This window comes from Phoca vitulina, unplaced genomic scaffold (genome assembly GCF_004348235.1).
Source record: "Phoca vitulina isolate PV1807 unplaced genomic scaffold, GSC_HSeal_1.0 scaffold18, whole genome shotgun sequence".
NCBI classification, from domain to species: domain Eukaryota; kingdom Metazoa; phylum Chordata; class Mammalia; order Carnivora; family Phocidae; genus Phoca; species Phoca vitulina.
The window spans coordinates 35319759-35339748 of record NW_022589721.1 but is presented as its reverse complement, the minus strand read 5'-3'; the positions used below and the strand labels follow the sequence as shown (position 1 = coordinate 35339748).

At 53.6% G+C, this 19990-nt stretch overlaps 2 protein-coding genes and 1 non-coding gene across 12 annotated transcripts; 2 read left to right on the top strand and 1 right to left on the bottom strand.

Annotated features, from left to right (window-relative positions):
* Positions 1-940: 940 nt before the first annotated feature.
* On the bottom strand, positions 941-3977 carry RPL8 (ribosomal protein L8). Its single transcript, XM_032415559.1, has 6 exons — positions 3866-3977; positions 3491-3634; positions 3266-3407; positions 2835-3053; positions 1361-1476; positions 941-1135 (listed from the first exon to the last, which is right to left on the bottom strand). Exons 2-6 carry the CDS (start codon positions 3626-3628, stop codon positions 977-979), a joined length of 774 nt encoding a protein of 257 aa, XP_032271450.1. The 5' UTR covers positions 3629-3634; positions 3866-3977; the 3' UTR covers positions 941-976.
* A 3549-nt stretch (positions 3978-7526) lies between these two features.
* Positions 7527-7599, top strand: TRNAQ-CUG. Its single transcript has one exon. It is a non-coding gene; the product is annotated as a tRNA-Gln (tRNA).
* Positions 7600-10429: 2830 nt separating this feature from the next.
* On the top strand, positions 10430-18206 carry ZNF517 (zinc finger protein 517). 10 transcript variants are annotated; one of them, XM_032415550.1, is made up of 6 exons: positions 10430-11426; positions 13331-13441; positions 13789-13852; positions 14555-14681; positions 14964-15077; positions 15855-18206. In XM_032415550.1, the coding sequence occupies exons 3-6, from the start codon at positions 13820-13822 to the stop codon at positions 17072-17074; spliced, it is 1494 nt and encodes a 497-aa protein (XP_032271441.1). In that variant the 5' UTR covers positions 10430-11426; positions 13331-13441; positions 13789-13819; the 3' UTR covers positions 17075-18206. The 10 variants fall into 10 exon arrangements, with proteins under 10 accessions (XP_032271441.1, XP_032271442.1, XP_032271439.1 ...); XM_032415551.1 differs by having other exon boundaries at positions 13735-13852; XM_032415548.1 differs by lacking the exon at positions 13789-13852.
* Positions 18207-19990: the final 1784 nt, after the last annotated feature.

Sequence of the window (19990 nt, the reverse complement as noted above, 5' to 3'; positions counted from 1 at the left end):
AAGGAGCTACGTGGCAGCCACAGAAAATCCTTCTCAGGGAGATGGGTCTCCAGGAACTCTGGGTCCACCGCCTTTCCACCTGCAGTCTGAACAAGGGGCATTCTACCTCCGCCAGCCACTTACCTCTGTTGTCTTCCAACTTTTTTTTGTCAGAGACAGAGCAAGCACAAGCAGGGGGAGCGGCAGGCAGAGGGAGAAGCAGACTCCCTGCGTAGCAAGGAGCCCGATGCTGGACTTGATCCCAGTATGCTGGGATCATGACCTGAGCTGAAGGCAGCCGCTTAACTGACTGAGCCACTCGGGCGTCCCAGTCCCCCAACCTTCTTGTCTCTGTGATTAGTTTGGCACAGTGGCCTGCAGCCCCTACTTTCACACTGGCTCATGAGGGGAACCACTGGGGCAGGGGACTCTGGGTGGCCTCTGGGAAGCAAAGCGTCCTGGTCCTGAGGCACTAATGAACCTCCACTAACATCTCTATGCCTCGTTGGCTCAGCAGCATCTGCCCTGGTTTTACCAGTTTTGATGAGCCTAAGTTTGGAACAAGGTACCATGGACAGAAACAGGAAGCCCATTTGTTGAGAAATTAGTCTTGACTCCATCCTGGTCCTTCCACTGCAAAACAGCTTCCTGGCTCTCCAACCTGTGGCTTCAGGAGCACCACTCTCATCCTGAAGCATCCACACCCTCACCCAGATCCCCCAAGTGCTCAAGAGAAATTAATGCAGATGTGAGTGAGATCCTCTGCTCCCTGTGCTGGTGTTGGGGGAGAGGGAGGTGTTCCAGGAATCAAAGTGTGAAGATACCTAGCACCCCCGTCTCTTCTCTCCAGAGCTTTCACTATTCACTGGTGCATCCAACTTTTTCTCCTTCCTACACCAAAAGCTCCATGGCAGTCCTCCCAGCAAGGATCCTTCCCTCTGAAACCATGGGCAAACACAGCTTAGGGACAGGACAGACTTTATTGAGGCCCTCAGCCCTAGTTCTCCTTCTCCTGCACAGTCTTGGTTCCCCGGAGACGCCCGGTCCGGCGGGCAGCAATAAGACCCACTTTGCGGCCAGCAGGGGCATCTCTGCGGATAGTAGAAGGTTTGCCGATGTGCTGGTGGTTGCCACCTCCAAAAGGATGCTCCACAGGCTGCAGACAGAAAAAGGTGGCATTAATATAGGAGTGTGGACCCACCTACCTCAGGACCTGGATAAGAGCGGGATCAACTGACCTGTCCCAACAAACCATAACCCAGAGCCTCATACTACAGACCCTCTGTCACAGAAGGGAGACACTCCAGGAAAGGACTGGTCCATCTAGCCTCCCAGTCCGCAATCCCTGAACACCCCAACTGCCCACTTCTGGGCTACTTACGTTCATGGCCACACCCCGCACACGTGGCCAGCAATTCCTCTTTGCCTTATACTTGTGGTAGGCACGGCCAGCCTTCAGAATGGGCTTGTCAATGCGGCCACCTCCAGCCACCACACCTATTGGGAAGATCAGGCACCTCAGGAAAGTGCACCACACCTTCCCTAAACTTCAGGACCCTATCAGGCAGAGCATCCTTACCAGTGCCCCACCCCCATACTGATCACCCTCTCACTTTACTCACACACCATCATGTGGTTCCCAAAATCTCACTAACATCTTCCCAACTACCACCAAGCAGTAAATGCCTTTGCAGCCTAGGAAATGACATCAAGTTTCCTCAAGATTGCTGGGGCAGCCAAGCCAGGCCTTTGCCCATACCATCTGCAATGGCTTTCTCGACCTATGGTTCTCTCCAGGGAAGCCCCCCTACTTTACCCCGTCTCACCAAGCAGGTCACTCATTCTAACCTCCAAATGTCAGCAAAAAGGCTGACTCAGTCTGTCACACACATCTCAACCAGTGTTGCTTCAACATACACTCAAGAACATTCCTTGGCTGGGGCACCTGGGTGGCCCGGTTCGGTTCAGTCGGTTTGGTTAAGGATCCAGCTCTTGGCTCTGGTCGTGATCTCATGGGTTATAGGTTCTAGTGGGGAGTCTGCTTGAATATTCTCTCCCTCTACCCCTCTCATGCATGCACTTTCTCAAATAAATCTTTTTTTTTCTTTTTTTTTTTAAGATTTGAGAGAGCGAGCATTGGGGGGGGTGCAGAGAGAGAGAGCAGACTCCCCACTGAGCAGTCTGCGGCTGGGCTTGACCCCAGGACCTTGGGATCATGACCTGAGGCAAAGGCAGACCTGGCCACCCAGGTGCCCCTCAAATAAACAAATCTTTTAAAAAATAAAAGAAGGGGCGCCTGGGTGGCTCAGTCGTTAGGCGTCTGCCTTTGGCTCAGATCATGATCCCGGGGTCCTGGGATCGAGCCCCGCATCGGGCTCCCTGCTCCGCGGGAAGCCTGTTTCTCCCTCTCCCACTCCTCCTGCTTGTGTTCCCTCTCTCGCTATGTCTCTATCAAATAAATAAATAGAATCTTAAAAAAATAAAAAATAAAAGAAAGAGGAAGAAAGAGAAAGGAAAAAACAGAACAAACATTCCTTGGGTTTGTTTCAAAGGTGTTGTCGTAACACCAAATGAACAAATCAGGTTTCAAATCCTTCCTAAGGCACTTACTAGGTAGCTTAAAGTCACATATCCACGAAAAGACTGACTACTAATCCCCGTGGATGTGGGAGTACGAATCGTGGAAGTCCACATCGTGCCTGACTACACACAAGGCTGCCTAACAAGCCACAGTCCCAGCCTCACTCAACTCCCAACCAGTGATGCCCACTTCACAGATACTAGCCGGGGTCTAGCTGGTGATTGTTCACAAGCAACGCATAGCACAGAGCATCCCGCGGCTGCCGGCCACTCACCGACCACAGCTCTGTTGGCGGAAGAAATGACCTTCTTTGAGCCTGAGGGCAGCTTCACTCGGGTCTTCTTGGTCTCTGGGTTGTGGGAGATTACAGTGGCATAGTTTCCGGAGGCTCGGGCCAACTTGCCCCGGTCACCAGGCTTCTCTTCCAGACAGCACACGATAGTGCCCTCGGGCATGGTGCCCACCGGGAGCACATTGCCTATGTTGAGCTGGGCTGCAAGGAGAAGCACCGCAGGTCAGCGAAGGCCGGCTACGCAGAAAGCCCGGCACAGCACTCCGCGTCCGGCCCCCTCCTCCAGCGGTCTGGGCGTCCCAGCCGGTACGTTAAGGCAAACCGGCCGCACTACGTGAGACTTCCGCCTGGACGGGCCTCCTCGAGCAAGCACCCGTTCCCTCTCCACCCCGACCTTCCATCCCGAAGCTCACCCTTCTTGCCGCAGTACACGAACTGGCCGGTGTGGATGCCCTCGGCGGCGATGAACAGCTCCGTTCGCTTCTTAAACCGGTACGGATCCCGGAAGACGACCTTGGCGAGGGGTGCACCGCGACCCGGGTCGTGGATGATGTCCTGCGGGCCGAGGGCGCGTGAGCGGCAGGTCCCCGCGGGGCCACCCGAGCCCCCACCCGCCCGGGGAGGAGGGCTCCCCGCACCTTCACGATGCCCTTGATGTAGCCGTGCCGCTCGGCGAAGTCCACGGCGCGCAGACGCGCGGCGCCCTTACGGTGCTTCACGTGCGCGCGGAACACCGAGCCGGCGCCCTTTCTCTGCCCACGGATGACACGGCCCATGGCGGTCTGGAGGTGGCTCACGGTCAGCGCCCAAGCGGCCCAGGCACCCCCGCCACCCCGGCTTCAGGGTCCCAGCTCCCCAGCATCCTCCCTCCAGGTCCCGACCCCACCGCGCCCCCATCCCTGGCCGTGCGCCCCAGGTCCCTCTCCGGAGTCCCGCCGGGGTCTCTAGCGGGCCCCAGGGCGGCGGATGGCGGCGGATGGCGCCAGGGCCACCATGCCACATACACACCCTACCTGCTGCCGAGCGCGGCCGGAAAAAGAGACGCGGCAGAGAGGAGCCGCCTTATCTTCCGGGGCGGGGCCGAGAGCCGCTTGACCTTCCGGCTCGGCGTGAGCCCGGTGCACGCCGGGACTCGTACTCGTCCCGCCGGAGCCTGGCGGCCCTGGGGCCTCTGCGCAGGCGCATTGGGATGACGGGTCCCGCGGAGTCCAGACGTCCTGGCGTCCGGCCGATATCTGGCCGGCGACCCGCTTTCCCGCCGCGTGGTTAGCGTGTGGGCGGCGCCCGGGAGGGAGGTTGGAGGGCAGTCGGGACCTCACAGTAGTCTCCCGGCGGGTGACCGTCGCCCGCTGAGCAGCCGAGGAGGCCCGGAGAGGTTGAGTGACTTTCCAGAGCGACTCGCTCCGGGCGTGGGGTCGCAGGGCTCCCCTCTTGGCCTGGTGAAGGCCCCCTTCTATGACTGGAGACTCCTTGCAATGGGCTCTCTTGTAGGGCAAGGGCCCCTTTCTAGAATGAGGTGCTTCCTCGTAGGGTGAGGGCCCCCTTTTAAGGAAGCGGGTGGACCGTTTGGGAGAACGTGGTGGTTCACAGAAAACGGGGGTCTGGACGACAGAAAGCAAATGCCCGACTACCGCCACTGCGGCCGCTCCGGGGACGCTGGGACTTTGTGCCCTGCTGGGTTTTCGGAAAGATCAGAGTGGCCGTACCTGGATGTGAGTGTGGGGGAGACAGGGACATCCTGGTTGCTTGGAGAACTTGGGCGGGGCATGGGACCTCCGTGGGGGTGGAGACGGTTGCCATGGAGAGACTGGGCGACGGCCGAGGTGCGGGAATCTCTGTCGGGATGGCTGGCCCCTCCCAAGCTGGTGGAGGAGGGGAAGCCAGCCCAGGAAATAGAGCAAATCTGGGGGTTGGGAGGGGGGAGAAGAAGGGGGTGAGCAAAGGGAGACTGGGTAAGTGACCCTGGGGTGAGGGAACACGATGACCCTGCTCGGAACCCTGTGGGGAGGGGCGGATGGGGTTGGAGCTGAGAACGGGAACGAGAGCCCTGGGGGGTGTGACCTGGAGGTAAAGAGCAGGTCTACCAGGGCAGGGTTAGGGTTAGCGGGCATAAGCCGCTGAGTGAGGGCTTCCTGGAGTTACACGGAGGAGTGGGAGGGGCCTTCAGGAGAGGGTGCCTGGAGGTGGGATCCCTGCCTGAATGAGAACTGCCCACAGGCAGGTCAAGGTAGAGCTTGACCAGGGCTGTGGGTGTGCGGGTGAGGCCAGTAGGGGGAGAGAAAGCGGGGGGAGGGGAGTAAGGCAGAGGTCCCAGTGGACAGAGGCTTGCACTCAGGACTTTGGGGTAGGGTGTTTGCTAGCACCAGTGTGGTCAGGTAGGCCTTGGAGGGGTGGTGGCAAGAATGACATCGTGGGAAGGTAAGAGGTGAGGAAGGGGGAGCCATGTGGCCACATGCTGAAGCTACAGAGGAGCAGAGCGGACTGGTGAGGCCCCAAGAGAGGCAGCAGATGGGTTGGCAGGGATGGGAGATCAGGCACAGCCCAGGCAGGGCCGGGGGCTGAGGGGCACCTGGGCCTCCTTGGGGCAGAATGAGGGGTTTTGAGGTCAGCCTGGGATAGGCGCAGAGGACCAGAAAGGCAGAGAGAGTGTGGAATGGAGGTGGGGACAGTACTTGGACACTCAGACTGTGGGGTCCCGAAGAAGGTCCCATGGGTCTCTGTGATGGGATATGGTGGGGGAGAGGCCCTCTACTCTCCCTTTCCTGGAGCTGGATGCAGCCGGAAGGTGACTAACCAGGCCCACTGCAGGACAAGTGTTCAGAGCCTTGCCATTGGTAGATGGTCAGTAATGTGTGAAACAAAGGCAGAAGAAAAATATTAAATTTCCTTACTACCTACAGCCCATTGACACATCTTTAAAACAGGCAGAGTGATATTCCTCTAGGAGCTCAGCTGCCTCAATGTTAATACCTTGCTAAAGGCAAAAGGCAATCTTAGCCCAACCCCCGGGATCTTGTCAGTCTACTTTAACATATAAAAATGTCTTTGGAGGGGTGCCTGGGTTCCTCAGTCAAGTGTCTGCCTTTGGCTCAGGTCATGATTTTGGGGTCCTGGGATCAAGCCCCATGTCCTGCACCCTGCTCAGCAGGGAGCCTGCTTCTCCCTCTCCCTCTGCTACTCCCCCTGCTTGTGCTCTCTCTCTCTGGTTGTCTCTCTTAAATAAGTAAAATCTTTTAAAAAATGCCTTTGGAGGGGCACCTGGGTGGCTCAGTCGTTAAGCGTCTGCCTTCGGCTCAGGTCATGATCCCAGGGTCCTGGGATCGAGCCCCGCATCGGGCTCCCTGCTCAGCGGGAAGCCTGCTTCTCCCTCTCCCACTCCCCCTGCTTGTGTTCCCTCTCTTGCTCTCTCTCTGTCAAATAAATAAATAAAATCTTAAAAAAAAAAAAATGCCTTTGGAAACTTTCTTTATCTCTACCCCCCAAGATACATTTTGGCAATCACCCCGCCACAAGCATATGACCCACCGATATACATCTGAAGGGTCTCATGACTGAGGTTTTATTAGACAGTAATAAATGACCTTTTCCCAGCAATAGCTACCCCCCTCAAGGTCCTGGAAACCTTGCTTCCAAAATTCCTTAGAGACTTAGGCTATCTCTAACCCCCTCCCAACTTGATAGTATATAAGGGGCCACTCCTGCCTCCAGTGCAGCTCTTTCTGCCCATCAGTCCTGTCCCTGTGCTTTGATAAAACCACCTTTTTGCACCAAAGATGTCTCAAGAATTCTTTCTTGGCCTTCGGCTTCGAACCCTATCTTTCCTACATCGGTCAGTGCCACAGTCTGCGGTGAAACGGTCCGCAATGCCAGCCCGAGTTCCAAGGGATGTCTCACAGCTGGGACCAGGGAACCCTCAAGAAGTGCTGCTCCAGGGGGCTTGTGTGCTTGGGCTCCTCCTGAAGGCCTACCTGGAGATGGCAGGCATGGACTTAAGGGAGGGGAGCCAGTGCTGGGGCTCTTGGAGGTGCCCTGCCTCATGCTCAGTGTATCTGTCCTTGCAGAGATGGGGTTCCTGGCTGGTGTGTCCCCCCCCTTCAAAGTCCAGAGACCTCTGACTTGGCTCCATCTCACTAGCCTGAATGTCAACCTCCATGTGAGAGGCCAGCAAGCTTGGCACACAGCAGGGACTCCATACATCTGGGTCACCTGACGTTGGGGGCCTCTCTAGGGACAGCCACACTGGGCATGGGGTTCTCAGGCCTCCAAGAGGGGCCCACCTGCCTCTACCATCAGATGGGACCCTCCCCACAAGGTACCTTTGCTCCTGCTGGTGAGCCCACCACCCTTTTCTAACCATCGAAGGTCACCTCTTCCCAGCGATTCAAACTTTATTCTTAGAAATTCTTTATTTCCAGGGCACCTGGGTGGCTCAGTCGGTTAAATGTTCAACTCTTGATTTCAGCTCAAGTCATGATCTCAGGGTCATGAGATCAAGCCCTGTATCTGGCTCTGCACTCAGCATGGAGTCTGCTTGAGATTCTCTCTCCTTCTCCTTCTGCCCCTCCCACTCATGCTTTCTCTCTTGAAAGAAAGAAAGAAAAAGAAAGAAAGAAAGAAAGAAAAAGAAATTCTTTATTTCCTTTTAAAGTTGTTTTTTAAAAAAGAGGGGTGAGTGCCTGGCTGGCTCAGTGGGTAGAGCATGAGACTCTGAATCGCAGGGTCATGAGTTCAAGCCCCATATTGGGCATGGAGCCTATTTAAAAAGAAAATGTTTCTTGTTACGTACACAGAAGAATAATTTGGTATAAACATGTGTGCCCATAACCCTCTCCTGTCTTGTTCCACTTGACTCCCCACACCCAGCATCAGTTGCCCTTAACAGAACACTATTCATCATCTTTTATATGGGAACAATAATACTATCTTTCATAGGGTTATTGTGAGTTAAATCAGTGAATATACACAAAGGACATAAAGTGCGCCTACAAAAATCATCAGGGCTAAGGAAGTCAGAGTGGCTACACTTGGGCACCAACCAGGAAAGGTCATCTGAGTGCGACCAGAAGAGAGCCCCATAAGGCTTTGAGGTCTCTGGGCAAAATCAGCTTGCTGAAATGGGTACTAGTTTTATAGGGTAGTGTGTGAAAATTCATCGTGCAATATGCTGAAGGTATTTGTAACTCCTTTCTATGCATCTACTTTTAAAAATGATGTTTTTTTAAAAAATGTGCATGAAAACCGGTAAAAATTCCTGGGATGTCCAAAAGCTGTGGGAGGGGTGGTATTCAGGCCTGTATCTCTAAGCAGAAAAGGGAGCCCAGCTAATACCTGGGGTAAAGTTGGAGTAAAAGTTAATTCTTATATATAAATATACAAAGCAAAACAAAAAATGAAGGAAAATATACATGTTGAGACAAACCTAACAAAATTTAAGTGAAAAAAGATGAATCACTTCTTCATGCATGCTTTTAGTAGCTGAATATATATGCTGGAAGGTTATGTATGTATGTAAACAGGCATAGCTTGTTTTGTTGTGCTTTGCAGATACTGTGTTTTTTATAAATTAAAGGTTTGTGGCAACCCTGAGTTGAGCAAGTCTATTGGTGCCCTATTTCCAATAGCATTCGTTCATTTGCGTCTCTGTCACATTTTGATAATTCTTTTTTTAAAAAGATTTTTAAAAATGTATTTGAGAGAGAGCACAAGAGCAGGGGGAGGGGCAGAGGGAGAGGGAGAAGCAGACTCCCCGCTGAGCAGAGAGCCTGATGCAGGACTCAGTGCCAGGACCCTGAGATCATGACCTGAGCCGGAGGCAGATGCTTAACTGACTGAGCCACCCAGGTGCCCCTACATTTTGATAATTCTTAAAAAAAATTTTTTAAAGGGGCGCCTGGGTGGCTCAGTTGGTTAAGCGACTGCCTTCGGCTCAGGTGATGATCCTGGAGTCCCGGGATCGAGTCCCACATCGGGCTCCCTGCTCAGCGGGGAGTCTGCTTCTCCCTCTGACCCTCCTCCCTCTCATGCTCTCTGTCTCTCATTCTCTCTTCACAAATAAATAAAAAATCTTAAAAAAAATAAAAAAATTTTTAAAGATTTTATTTATTTATTTATTTATCTATTTATTTGACAGAGAGAGAGAGGCAGCTAGATAGGGAACACAAGCAGGAGGAGTGGGAGAGGGAGAGAGAAGCAGGCTCCCTGCTCAGCGGGGCGGGGGGGGGGGGGGCCCTCGACCCCACGACCCCGGGATCATGACCTGAGCCTAAGACAGATGCTTAATGACTGAGCCACCCAGGTGTCCCAATTCTTAAAATATTTTAAACTTTTTCATTATTATTGTATTTGTTATGGTGATCGGTGACCAGGAATTGAACTCTCTGAAAGCTCAGATAATGATTTGCAATTTTTAGCAATAAGATATTTTTTAAAGATTTTATTTATTTATTTGTCAGAGAGAGAGAGCTCAAGCAGGGTAAGTAGCAGGTAGAGGGAGGGGATCATGACCCACGTGGAAGGCAGACGCTCAACTAAGCCACCCTGGTGTCCCAGCAATAAAATATTTTAAAATTAAAGTGTGTATGTTGCTTTTTTAGATATAATGCTACTGCACACTTAATAGACTACCGCATAAACATAACTTTTTTAAAAAAAGATTGTTTTTTTGAGAAAGACAGAGAGAGTGCATGTCAGTGGGGGGGAATAAAGGGAGAGAGAGTCTCAAGACCACTCCATGCAGAGGGGGCTCGATCCCACGACCCTGGGCTCATGATCTGAGCCAAAGCCAAGAGTTGGATGCTCAACCAACTGCACCACCTAAGCTCCCCAAAGGATCTTTTTTTTTTTTTAAGATTTTATTTATTTATTTGACAGAGAGAGATAGCGAGAGAGGGAACACAAGCAGGGGGAGTGGGAGAGGGAGAAGCAGGCTTCCCACAGGGCAGGGAGCCCAATGCGGGGCTCGATCCCAGGACCCCGGGATCATGACCTGAGCCGAAGGCAGACGCTTAACGACTGAGCCACACAGGCGCCCCCCCAAAGGATCTTTTTGTTTTGAGAAAGAGAGAGCACTAGAAGGGGCAGGGTGCAGAGGGAGAGAGAGATAATTTTTTTAAATATTTTCTTTATTTTAGAGAGAGAGAGCAAGAGCAGGGTGAGGAGCAGAGGGAGAGGGAGATAATCTCCAGCAGACTGTGTTGAGCGCAGAGCCTGACGTGGGGCTCAAACCCAGGACCGTGAGATCATGACCTGAGCCAAAATCAAGAGTTGTACACTCAACCAACTGAGGCACCCATGTGCTCAGAGAGGGAGAGAATCTTAAGCAGCCCCATACGGGGCTGGATCTTGGGATCCTGAGATCATGACGTGAGCCAAAATCAAGAGTCGGAAGCTTAGCCAACCAGGCCACCCAGGCACCCCTCTAAACATAACTTTTATATGCACTGGGCAACCAAAAAATTCATTTGTTTTATTGCCATATTCACTTTATTGCAGTGGTCTGGAACCGAACTTGCAATATCTCCAAGGTATGCCTGTATACTTATATTAACATATGCAGAAGCACAGATATATATAATGCATATATCTAAGCACATATATATAATAAACATATTAATTTTTCTAAGTATCCTGCAAAGTGTTTTCATTCTCTTTCAATTCCAGGTATGTTACAGAGCCCTTTATGATTTTCTCTTTCTCCCAGAGCTATTTAGTAGGTTGCTATTTAGTTTCCAAGCATATTTGTTTAAACTATTTAACCACATCTAAATTTAACGTCCGATTTTCAGATGATGTAGTTTGTATGAGGCCTCCTTCGCAGCCTCACAGATTTCCGCTATTGTGCTAACGTCCCTCCCTCTTCAAAAAGGGTTAGTCTCGGCTTCTGCACTTTTAAAGGAAAACATTTGAGATATCACGAGTAAATAGCTTTGTTAAAGTTTTTAAAAATTACTATGTGTAACCATTTATTCGTAAACATAGATTTAATGCGTGTGACGGGTCACACGGTAAAGCATTTTTAACTGTGAGTCTCAGAAAAGCTTGAAAGACACGATCGTGGAGGAGCTTTTTCAAAATGTGGGGGAAGAGGGTGAAGGATACACGTACCTCCCTATACTGCCTTTGTAACTTGCTGTGATGTTATAATTATTTAAATATGAAAAGTTGAAAGGGAGGGGGTTAGCCTCAGAACCCGGTTGCCTGGAATGATGTTCGACTTCTTCTCTGGCCTTTCTCGAGGTCCACGTGAATGAGTCTGCGCTCAGGTTTGGGAGTCCTTCGCCGGGACCCCTGACTCCAGCAGCCGGCTCGCCCCTCCGACCTGAGGGTTCCCGCGGGATCCGCTCCAGAGCAGCGCCTCACCCTCAGCAGCCCTCGCCATTTCTTGCCTCCGGCCCCAGGAGCCAGAGGGCGTCCATCGAGGCGCGCGGTCCTCCGAACCTCCTAGAGCGGCACTGCGGCCCGTTTCCGGGGGCGGGCCGGAAGCGGACTGCCTGCGCCCCGGCGCCGGTCCCTCGCGGTCCCGGATGGCGGCCTGGGATGAGTAGGCTCTGGCCGTGGGGCGGGGAGCGGAGTAGGGTGAGTGCGGTTCTCCGATCCCGGCCTGGCAGAGGCTGTGGTCCGCAGAGAGGCCGCGCCGAGCACCGCAGGGGGTGCTGACCCGCAGCCGGCGCCGCCCCTCGCTTTTCCTTCGGTTCTGGGCCTTAGGGAGGGTCCGGGTTCCCGTTCCCCCCAGACCGGGGCGGGAGGCGTGCGGGCCGGGTCCCGAGCCTTGCGTCCCCGGAGCCTGGGTGGCTGCGCAAAGCTGAGGCTGCAGGGGTGGGACACCTGGGAGGACCAGTTCTGTCCGGGTTGCGCCCCCCTAGTCCTCACGCCTGCGGTTGCCGGAGCGCACCCGCTCGGGAGCAGCAGCTGCAGGCTGGCTGGTGCGCGGCCTCTCCCCGGGGGTTGCGTCATAGATTGGACCGCAGGCATTCCGTAGGCAGCATGGAGTACTTACCGTGTCCGGAGGACCCTGCTGGTGCTGGGGATACCGCCGTGAACGGGCAACGTCCCTGGCTTCAGGGAGCATATAATGTAATAGAAGCGAGGCGTTCATGTAATAGAGGCAACAAACAAGCAAGAAAGTAGTTTTTATCATTGCAAGGGCCTGAGGAAAGTGCGCCAAGAGGATAGGCTTGTGGGAGATGAAGTCTCTTCCAGAAGTTAACGTATGAACTGAAACCTCATGGCTGAGAAGCCTCGCTAATCCCTTGTAGGCGAAGGAAAGTGCACGAGAATGGCCTTGGCTAGTTGAGTAACAGAACACCAGTCTGGCTGCAGTGTAGTAAGCAAGGGGGTGGGTGAAGGAGTGGGGCAAGTGCCCCAGGCCCCTGAGAAACAGGTTTTATTCTAAGTAGGAGGGAAAGAATGGCTTCTACTGGTCCTCCAGGCCCCAATTAAGTGTAATCCCCCCAGGAAGGCTTCCCTGATCCCCCATCTAAGTTAGCACTCCCCTCCCCTTGATATTTTCTCTCTCAGGACTCTGAGCAGGAACCTGGTCTGTTTTGTTATCATTATATCCCCTGCTCCACTTTTTTCAACTCAGCACTGTTTTTCTCTGATTAAAGACTTACTCCCTGGTTCCAAAGTTAGGACCAAACTTAAGGTTGGTTTTTTTTCCCTCTAACCAGAGGGCCCTTCCCTGAGGACATGCATTCCCCAGATATGAGCAAACGAAGACCAGCATGGTAACTTCCCCTCCTAACTGTGAAGTTGAGGGCCAGGTCTTCTGAGCTGCTTATCCTCTCGAGAGGCTCTGGTTGCCTCGTTGGGGTGAGGAGGACAGTAGATCTGTCAGCAGGGGCAGCAGCAATGGTCCCCACAGGTCCTGCCCACAGACTGCCCTGAGCAGACAGCTCAGTGGGTGGTGGTGTGGCTCTGATCTTTGCATTTGCAGTTAATGCTGTCCAGGCACAGGTGACCCACCAAGCCTCTCAGATCGTCGTGTGTACCCTGTTACACTCTCACGTGTTTAAAGGGCTCTTCTGCTGACTGTGACATAGCATCATAACTACAGGATTCTGTTAACTGATGTCTACTTTACAAAGTGGCAACTATTTAGGAGGCTCAAGCCCCACAGAAAACGGTACTGCAGAGACCTCTCCCCAACCACAAGAGCTCAAGTATCCATTGAGGAAGGGACATGGAGACCAGGGCCTACTCTGAACAGAATTGTATTTATTGGTTTTTAAATAACTTTTCTCCAACTGAAACACACATTTGTAAATAAGCAATAAGTCTTGGAGAAGTCAGAAAAATGGAGAGAAGGGAAATAAGAATCACCCAGAAAGGAACTAAGGTTAATGTGCTGGGGTGTGTGCTGCGTATGGTCTGCTTGCTTCACGTAGTAATGCAGCAGGAACGTTTTCTGATGTTCCACAACGTGATCTCACGGGTTGCAGAATCACCCACTCTCATGGAACCACTCATTCATTCCACAGACCCTTGCTGAGCACATGCCGTGTGTCAGGCCCTCCCCCAGGCTCTGGGGTTACAGCATGAATAACCAGACTGCAGGTCTTATCTCATGGGGGAAGGCGGAGAAGAAGCGAGTAAGTTGACTGCATTATGTCAGATAACAGAGGTGCTGTGAAGAAAAATACAACAGGGAGTGAGGGTAGGGAAGGAATTCTGGGGTGGGGGTGGCATTTTATATAGGTTGGTCTGGGAAGACATCCCTGGGAAAAGCAGGAGTGAGGGGTGGAGCCGTGTGGGTGAGCAGGTCTCAGGGTGTGGCTTCTTGGGATGTGAGGGGATCATCTGGGCTGACCAGGTGTGTTTGCCCCATGTCTCACCCTTTCCTGTCTCTTCTGTATCTGGGTGGTCCTTCTGGGGGGATGGACAGGGGTGGATGGTACTTGGGCCTGGGCTCCTTCCACCCAACACTCACTGTCCCCAGCGCCTGCTCTTCCCCTGACGGGGACCCTGGAATGGCGGGGCCACTTGCGACGCCCACACTCCAGGTGAGTGCCCTCTTTGGCATTTTGGCTGCCTTCATCCCCACCCCTCAGCTTTTCAGCCCTGAGCACCTTCCCGGGGGTCCCTAGGCCCACTCATGTAGCTGCCATTTCTGCAGGTGAGTCACAGGATGGATTCTGTAAGCCAAGGGTCTGCCCCCTCTCTGTGAAACTTCACAGTGCTCTGTCAACTCCTTCCTGAGGCTTTGGGTGGACGTGGGCTGCCCAGGATCTCCTGCAGCCCTTGAGCTTCCAGGGTCAGCCAGCAAGGTCAGGGTCCCTGTCCCTCCCCAGCACCTGCCTCCATCCTGGTGCGAATGTTAGCCCTTCTTCGTGCACACAGCCTTTGGCTTCTCTCCTCAGATCAGAGAAGCAGAGGACAGGACAGGAACACTCCTCACCAGTGTAGAGGCTCGACCACCAACATCTCAAGCGTATCCCCCTCCCCAGATCCCTGTTAGCCTATGGAGAGGTATGAGGCCAAGGTTGAGACCCCCACACCTCCCACGGCTTTAGGGCAATAGGACTGCTCCACTTCCCTTGGGGAGTGTTGAGGTGTCCCCTCTGTGCCAGGCATTGGGGATGCAGCCGTGACCACACAGACAGAGGCCTTGACTCCCAGAGCTGAACAGGTGTCCTGAATATCCCTGACACGGTCTCTGCATCTCCTGCCCAGATAGCCCCAGACAGCAGGGTTTGTGGTTGCAGGAGGCCATTGTGTTTGAGGACGTGGCCGTGTACTTCACAAGGATAGAGTGGAGTTGCCTGGCCCCCGACCAGCGGGCGCTGTACAGGGATGTGATGCTGGAGAACTACGGGCACATGGCCTCGCTGGGTGAGGCTTCCCCATCCATCCCGGGGCTGGGCTTAAGGGCAACCCTGCCTCTTCCATGGCCTCTTGGAGGAGTTGGTTCCTTTCCAGATTCAAAGTCCCAACATGTTTGGAGGGGAAGCTGGAGGGTCGCCCCCATCTCTCCGTGGCCACCCAACTGCCCCACTCCTGGGAAAGTAGGGTTCCCAATCCATTCCAAGCACCGTGTGTCCCCTGAGGCCTCCAGCCCCACAGCCGGGCACCCTTCTGCTCCCTGACACGTGATGCTCTCCTCCCTGCATGTAGGCTTTCTTGTTGCTAAACCAGCACTGATCTCCCTCTTGGAGCAAGGGGAGGAGCCAGGGGCTTTGATTCTGCAGGGGACTGAGGAGCAAGGGTCCACAGCCAACCTGTGCCCAGGTAAGTGCAAGACAAAGCAAGGCCTAGCCTTCACACAACTTTTTGTAGCCCCCTGGTGCTTGGGCAGTGGGAAGGCTGTACATTTAGCTCCTCACAGAAGGGCCAAATTTCCTGCTAAACGCCTTGCTTGTCATCCAAGGTCACCCAGGACTAACTCGTGCAAGGAACCCAAGTGCATGAATGTCCTTCCCAGTCCTCTGAGATGTCGGGCCAGATCTGTGGGGGCAGTGGGGGTGTGAGGAGGACCCAGCAGGGAAGACCCTTGAGCTACTTTGGTTCTCCCAGCTCCCCATGGCTCACAAACCAGGGCCTGAGCTTGGGACCGCAGAGGCTGCAGAAAGGGAGGAGAGGCAGCCCGCAGTCCATGGGTCCTGCTTGGGCAGGAGCCTGAGGTGTCTGCTGAGTGAGTGAACTGTGCGTGCGTGCTCAGAGGAAGAGGGGAGTGAAGGATAGCAGCACCCCACACCCTGCAGGTCTCACTCGGCATCAAGCCTGCTCCCCTCACAGTCCTTTGGACCAAGCCTGTGCTCTCCCTTCTCCCCCTGATGTCCCTCCCCTTTCGTGAGCTCCTCTCCCAAGCCAGCTTCCCACAGTGCTTAAGCCCTTATTAACTTGCCTTTAGGTCCTCTTTCTTACACAAATCCTGATTTTACAGATTCTTGGAAGAAGTTCCCAAACCTCCCTACTTTGACGTAAAGATTCTGTCTTCAAATCTCGGAGTTTCTTTAAGTAATATAGAGGCTAGGTCATCTTTCCATCTTCTGTTCATTCTTCCAGATTCTAGGATGCAGGCTGGGGTCAAGGAATCTTGTCTGAGGAGAGTGTCCTCTAAGCAGTTAGGACCACTGGGCACGGTTTGGGGGCACCTCCCTGGGGGAAGGCCCAAGTTTCCTGAACGGAATGGCAGTCCTGAGGATGGGTCAGATAAACGACCCCTCAACCCCAAGACAGGTGGCCCTGGTGGGGACCTCGGCACATCCCCCGCGGCCCTGGAGGAGAAGCAGCGAGGCTTGGGCCCCGCGGATGCTGGAGGGGAGAGGGCGTACCGGTGTGCGTGCGGCAAGGGCTTCAAGTACAACTCGCTGCTGCTCAGGCATCAGGTCATCCACACGGGGGCCAAGCCCTACCAGTGCACCGAGTGCGGCAAGGCCTTCAAGCAGAGCTCCATCCTCCTGAGACACCAGCTGATCCACACGGAGGAGAAGCCCTACCAGTGCGGCGAGTGCGGCAAGGCCTTCCGGCAGAGCACTCAGCTGACAGCGCACCGCAGAGTCCACGCTCGGGAGAAGCCCTACGAGTGCGGCGAGTGCGGGAAGGCCTTCGGCCGCAGCTCCCGGCTCCGGCAGCACCAGAAGTTTCACACGGGGGAGAAGCCCTACGAGTGCGGCGAGTGCGGGAAGGCCTTCTGCCGCAGGTTCACCCTCAATGAGCACTGCCGCATCCACAGCGGGGAGAGGCCTTACACGTGCCTGCAGTGCGGGCAGCGCTTCATCCGTGGGTCCTCGCTGCTCAAGCACCACAGACTGCATGCCCGGGAGAGCCCCCAAGAAGACAGCGGCCGTCAGAGGCCCCTGCTCAGCGCGGCACAGAAGACCGCCTCGGGGGACAGGATCTACCCGTGCTCCGTGTGCCAGAAGCCCTTCAAACACAACTCCTTGCTCCTCCTGCACCAGAGGCTGCACACGGGCGAGAAGCCGTTCGAGTGCAGGGAATGTGGCAAAGCCTTCAGCCGGAAGTCCAACCTCACGCTGCACCAGAAGACCCACACCAAGGAGAAGCCCTTTGCGTGCACGGAGTGTGGCAAGGCTTTCCGCAGGAGCTACACACTGAACGCGCATTACCGGCTTCACAGCGGGGACCGGCCGTACCGGTGCCAGGCCTGCGGGAGGGCCTGCAGCCGGCTGTCCGCCCTCATCCAGCACCAGAAAGTCCACGGCCCAGAGTGTGCCCGGGAGGGCGGGAAGGACAGACGGGGTCCCCACTGGGCTCCCCATTGAGTTGATGAACATCAGAGAACCCGGGGTGCCTGTGTGGCTCTGTTGGTTGAGCGTCCGACTCTTGATTGTGGCTCAAGTCACGATCTCAGGGTCGTGAGATCGAGTCCTGCGTCAGGCTGGACTGCTCCCCTGCGCGTGGAGTCTGCAGGAGATTCTCTCTCTCCTTCTCTAAACAACGATAAAAAGGCAGAGAACCTATCTGGGGGAGGCGCCAAGGCAGAAAGCTGTCAATCCTCCCTGTCTGGCTGTACAGCAGGGCATTTCTCTTGGACGGAGAAGGGACAGGGCCGGGGCTGTGGTCGAGCAGCCTGCAGGCTGAGGGAAGGACAGTGAGGAAGGCTGAGCCAGAGTGGGGACTCCCCATGACTGTTGAGCCTGGATGTCCACCGCAGAGCAGCATTTCTAAACCATCCCGGTCTGTGCCTGGATGTACACACGGGCTTCAATAAATCACATGGGGATTGTGGGTGGGTTTTGTTTTTTTTTTCCACTCATCTGTTTTCCAAATACTGACTTCTGATCAGAAAAAAAAAAAAAAGGAAAAGATATGTTGGCTTTTTTTGGTTGTTCATTTGTTATTAGGACTGAGGAAGATCAGACCCTGTTTGCAGGGGCCCCGGCCACCTAGTGGGAAGGAGGGGCCGGGACTAGAATCCACACAGCGTCTGGCCTGGGGATGTTTGGAATTCTCAGGTGGACCAAGGGTTTGTCAGCAAGCCAGGGCAAGGCTGGAGGGTAGTGGTGGCTAAAGCCAGGACTTGGGAGCAGGGTCTCGGGAGCCCCAGCCAGGCCGAGTGTGATCTGCCTTCACCAGGCCTGTCAGCAGAAGGTGCTCACTGGGGAGGAGCCTCCTGGGGGGCTCTTAGTGACCCCTCTTCTTCATCAGCCCCCCACCCCAGGAACCCTGAGAATGCTGGCAGGCATCTGCAGCGTCTTACAAAAGGTGTGCCAGAAAGGAAGCCACCAGTCCCAAGCAGAGCTGAAGACCTGAATAGTGAATGTGTATTTTCTAATCAACATTTTTTCCCTACGTATAAATTTTTTGTAGGGCATTTGGGAAATGCAAAAACTTACAAAAAAGAAATGTAGATGGGGCACCTGGGTGGCTCAGTCGGTTAAAGCCTCTGCCTTCGGCTCAGGTCATCAGTCCCGCGTCGGGCTCCCTGCTTAGCGGGAGCCAGCTTCTCCCTCTGCCCCTCCTCCTGCTGGTGCGCGCGCTGTCTCTCTCTCTGTCTGCCAAATAAATAAAATCTTAAAAAAAAAAAGAAAGAAATGTAAGGATGCCTGGTGGCTCAGTCAGTTAAAGCGTCTGATGCTTCGTTTCTGCTCAGGTCATAATCTTGGGGTTGTGGGATCGAGTCCCGAGTCTGGCTCCCCACTCAGTGTGGATTCAACTTGTCTGTCTCCCTCTGCTCCTCTCCCCACTTCTGCACTCTCTCTTTCTAAAATAAAAATCTTTAAAAAAAAATGTAAAAAACTGCTCTTTGTCACAATCTTCAGAGATCACCACAGGGTGTTTGATGTGTTTTCTTAGCCTCTTTTTTTTTTAAAGGATTTTATTTTATTTTATTTTTAAAGATTTTATTTTTTTTTTTTAAGATTTTATTTATTTGACAGAGAGCGAGAGAGGGAACACAAGCAGGGGGAGTGGGAGAGGGAGAAGCAGGCTTCCCGCAGAGCAGGGATCCTGATTCCGGGCTCAATCCCAGGACCCTGGGATCATGACCTGAGCCGAAGGCAGACGCTTAACGACTGAGCCACCCAGGCGCCCCTTTTTAAAGGATTTTAAAAAGAGAGAGCAGGGGGAGGGGCAGAGGCCGAGGGATAGAATCTCAAGCAGACTCCCAGCTGAGTAGGGAGTGACATGGGGCTCGATCCCAGGACTCCAAGGTCATGACATGAGCCACCCAGCCACTCCTCTTAGCTTCTTTCTAGTGCACACATGTGAATATTTGTTTGACAAATTGGGGTATACTTTGCTCAGAACTGTGTACCTGCTGGTTGGATGCTGCCCGTGCTCCGGCCATTTTGTGTGGTTTATTTAGCAGCCCCCTACTGTCGCTCATCTGTCTTTCCCCACATTTTCACTGTTACTGTTGACCCCACAGCAGACATGCACACATTTGCTTTTGTCCATGTGACTTCCTTGGGGCTGAGGTGGACGTTCCCTGTCGGGGGTACTGGGAGTAGGGGGGACTGTTTTTAATCCATTTGATTCATCATGAAAAATACCACTCTTGTTTTCATTTACATTTTTTTTTTAAGATTTTATTTATTTGGCAGAGAGAGACACAGCAAGAGAGGGAACACAAGCATGGGGGAGTGGGAGAGGGAGAAGCAGGCTTCCCACCGAGGAGCAAGCCCGACTCGGGGCTTGATCCCAGAACCCCGGGACCCCAGGACCATAACCCAAGCCGAAGGCAGACGCCCAACGACTGAACCACCCAGGAGCCCCTTTTACATTTCTTGACCTTTTAATGAATAAATTCCCTGTAAGCTCTTGTACCTGTTTTTATTGGGTTTGTAAGCCTCTGTTGAGCTCCAACCCCTTTCCCTTACTGTTTCTTCCATTGTGATACAAACCTCCAGTTTTTTTGGTGGCTGGTGAGCATGGGAGAGATGAGAGGGAAACTCTTAGAATTGAGGAAGTGAATTACAAATATTTTTTTCTAGTTCCTTATTTGCTTTTAGTTATGAGGTTTTTGGGGGTTTTTTTAAGATTTTATTTATTTATTTGACAGAGAGAGACACAGCGAGAGAGGGAACACAAGCAGGGGGAGTGGGAGAGGGAGAAGCAGGCTTCCTGCCAAGCAGGGAGCCCGATGTGGGGCTCGATCCCAGGACCCTGGGATCATGACCTGAGCCGAAGGCAGACGCTTAACGACTGAGCGACCCAGGTGCCCCAGTTATGAGGTT

Excerpts from the sequence above, each read along its gene's own strand:
- RPL8 (XM_032415559.1), bottom strand. The coding sequence starts at position 3,628 with ATGGGCCGTGTCATCCGTGGGCAGAGAAAGGGCGCCGGCTCGGTGTTC. Across the intron at positions 3,408-3,490 it reads ACATCAAGGGCATCGTGAAG|GACATCATCCACGACCCGGG; the intron begins GTGCGGGGAGCC and ends CTCGGCCCGCAG. Across the intron at positions 1,136-1,360 it reads TGCGGGGTGTGGCCATGAAC|CCTGTGGAGCATCCTTTTGG; the intron begins GTAAGTAGCCCA and ends TTCTGTCTGCAG.
- ZNF517 (XM_032415548.1), top strand. The coding sequence starts at position 11,388 with ATGAGTAGGCTCTGGCCGTGGGGCGGGGAGCGGAGTAGG. Across the intron at positions 13,442-14,554 it reads GGAAGGCGGAGAAGAAGCGA|GAGGCCATTGTGTTTGAGGA; the intron begins GTAAGTTGACTG and ends TTGTGGTTGCAG. Across the intron at positions 14,682-14,963 it reads CGGGCACATGGCCTCGCTGG|GCTTTCTTGTTGCTAAACCA; the intron begins GTGAGGCTTCCC and ends CCCTGCATGTAG.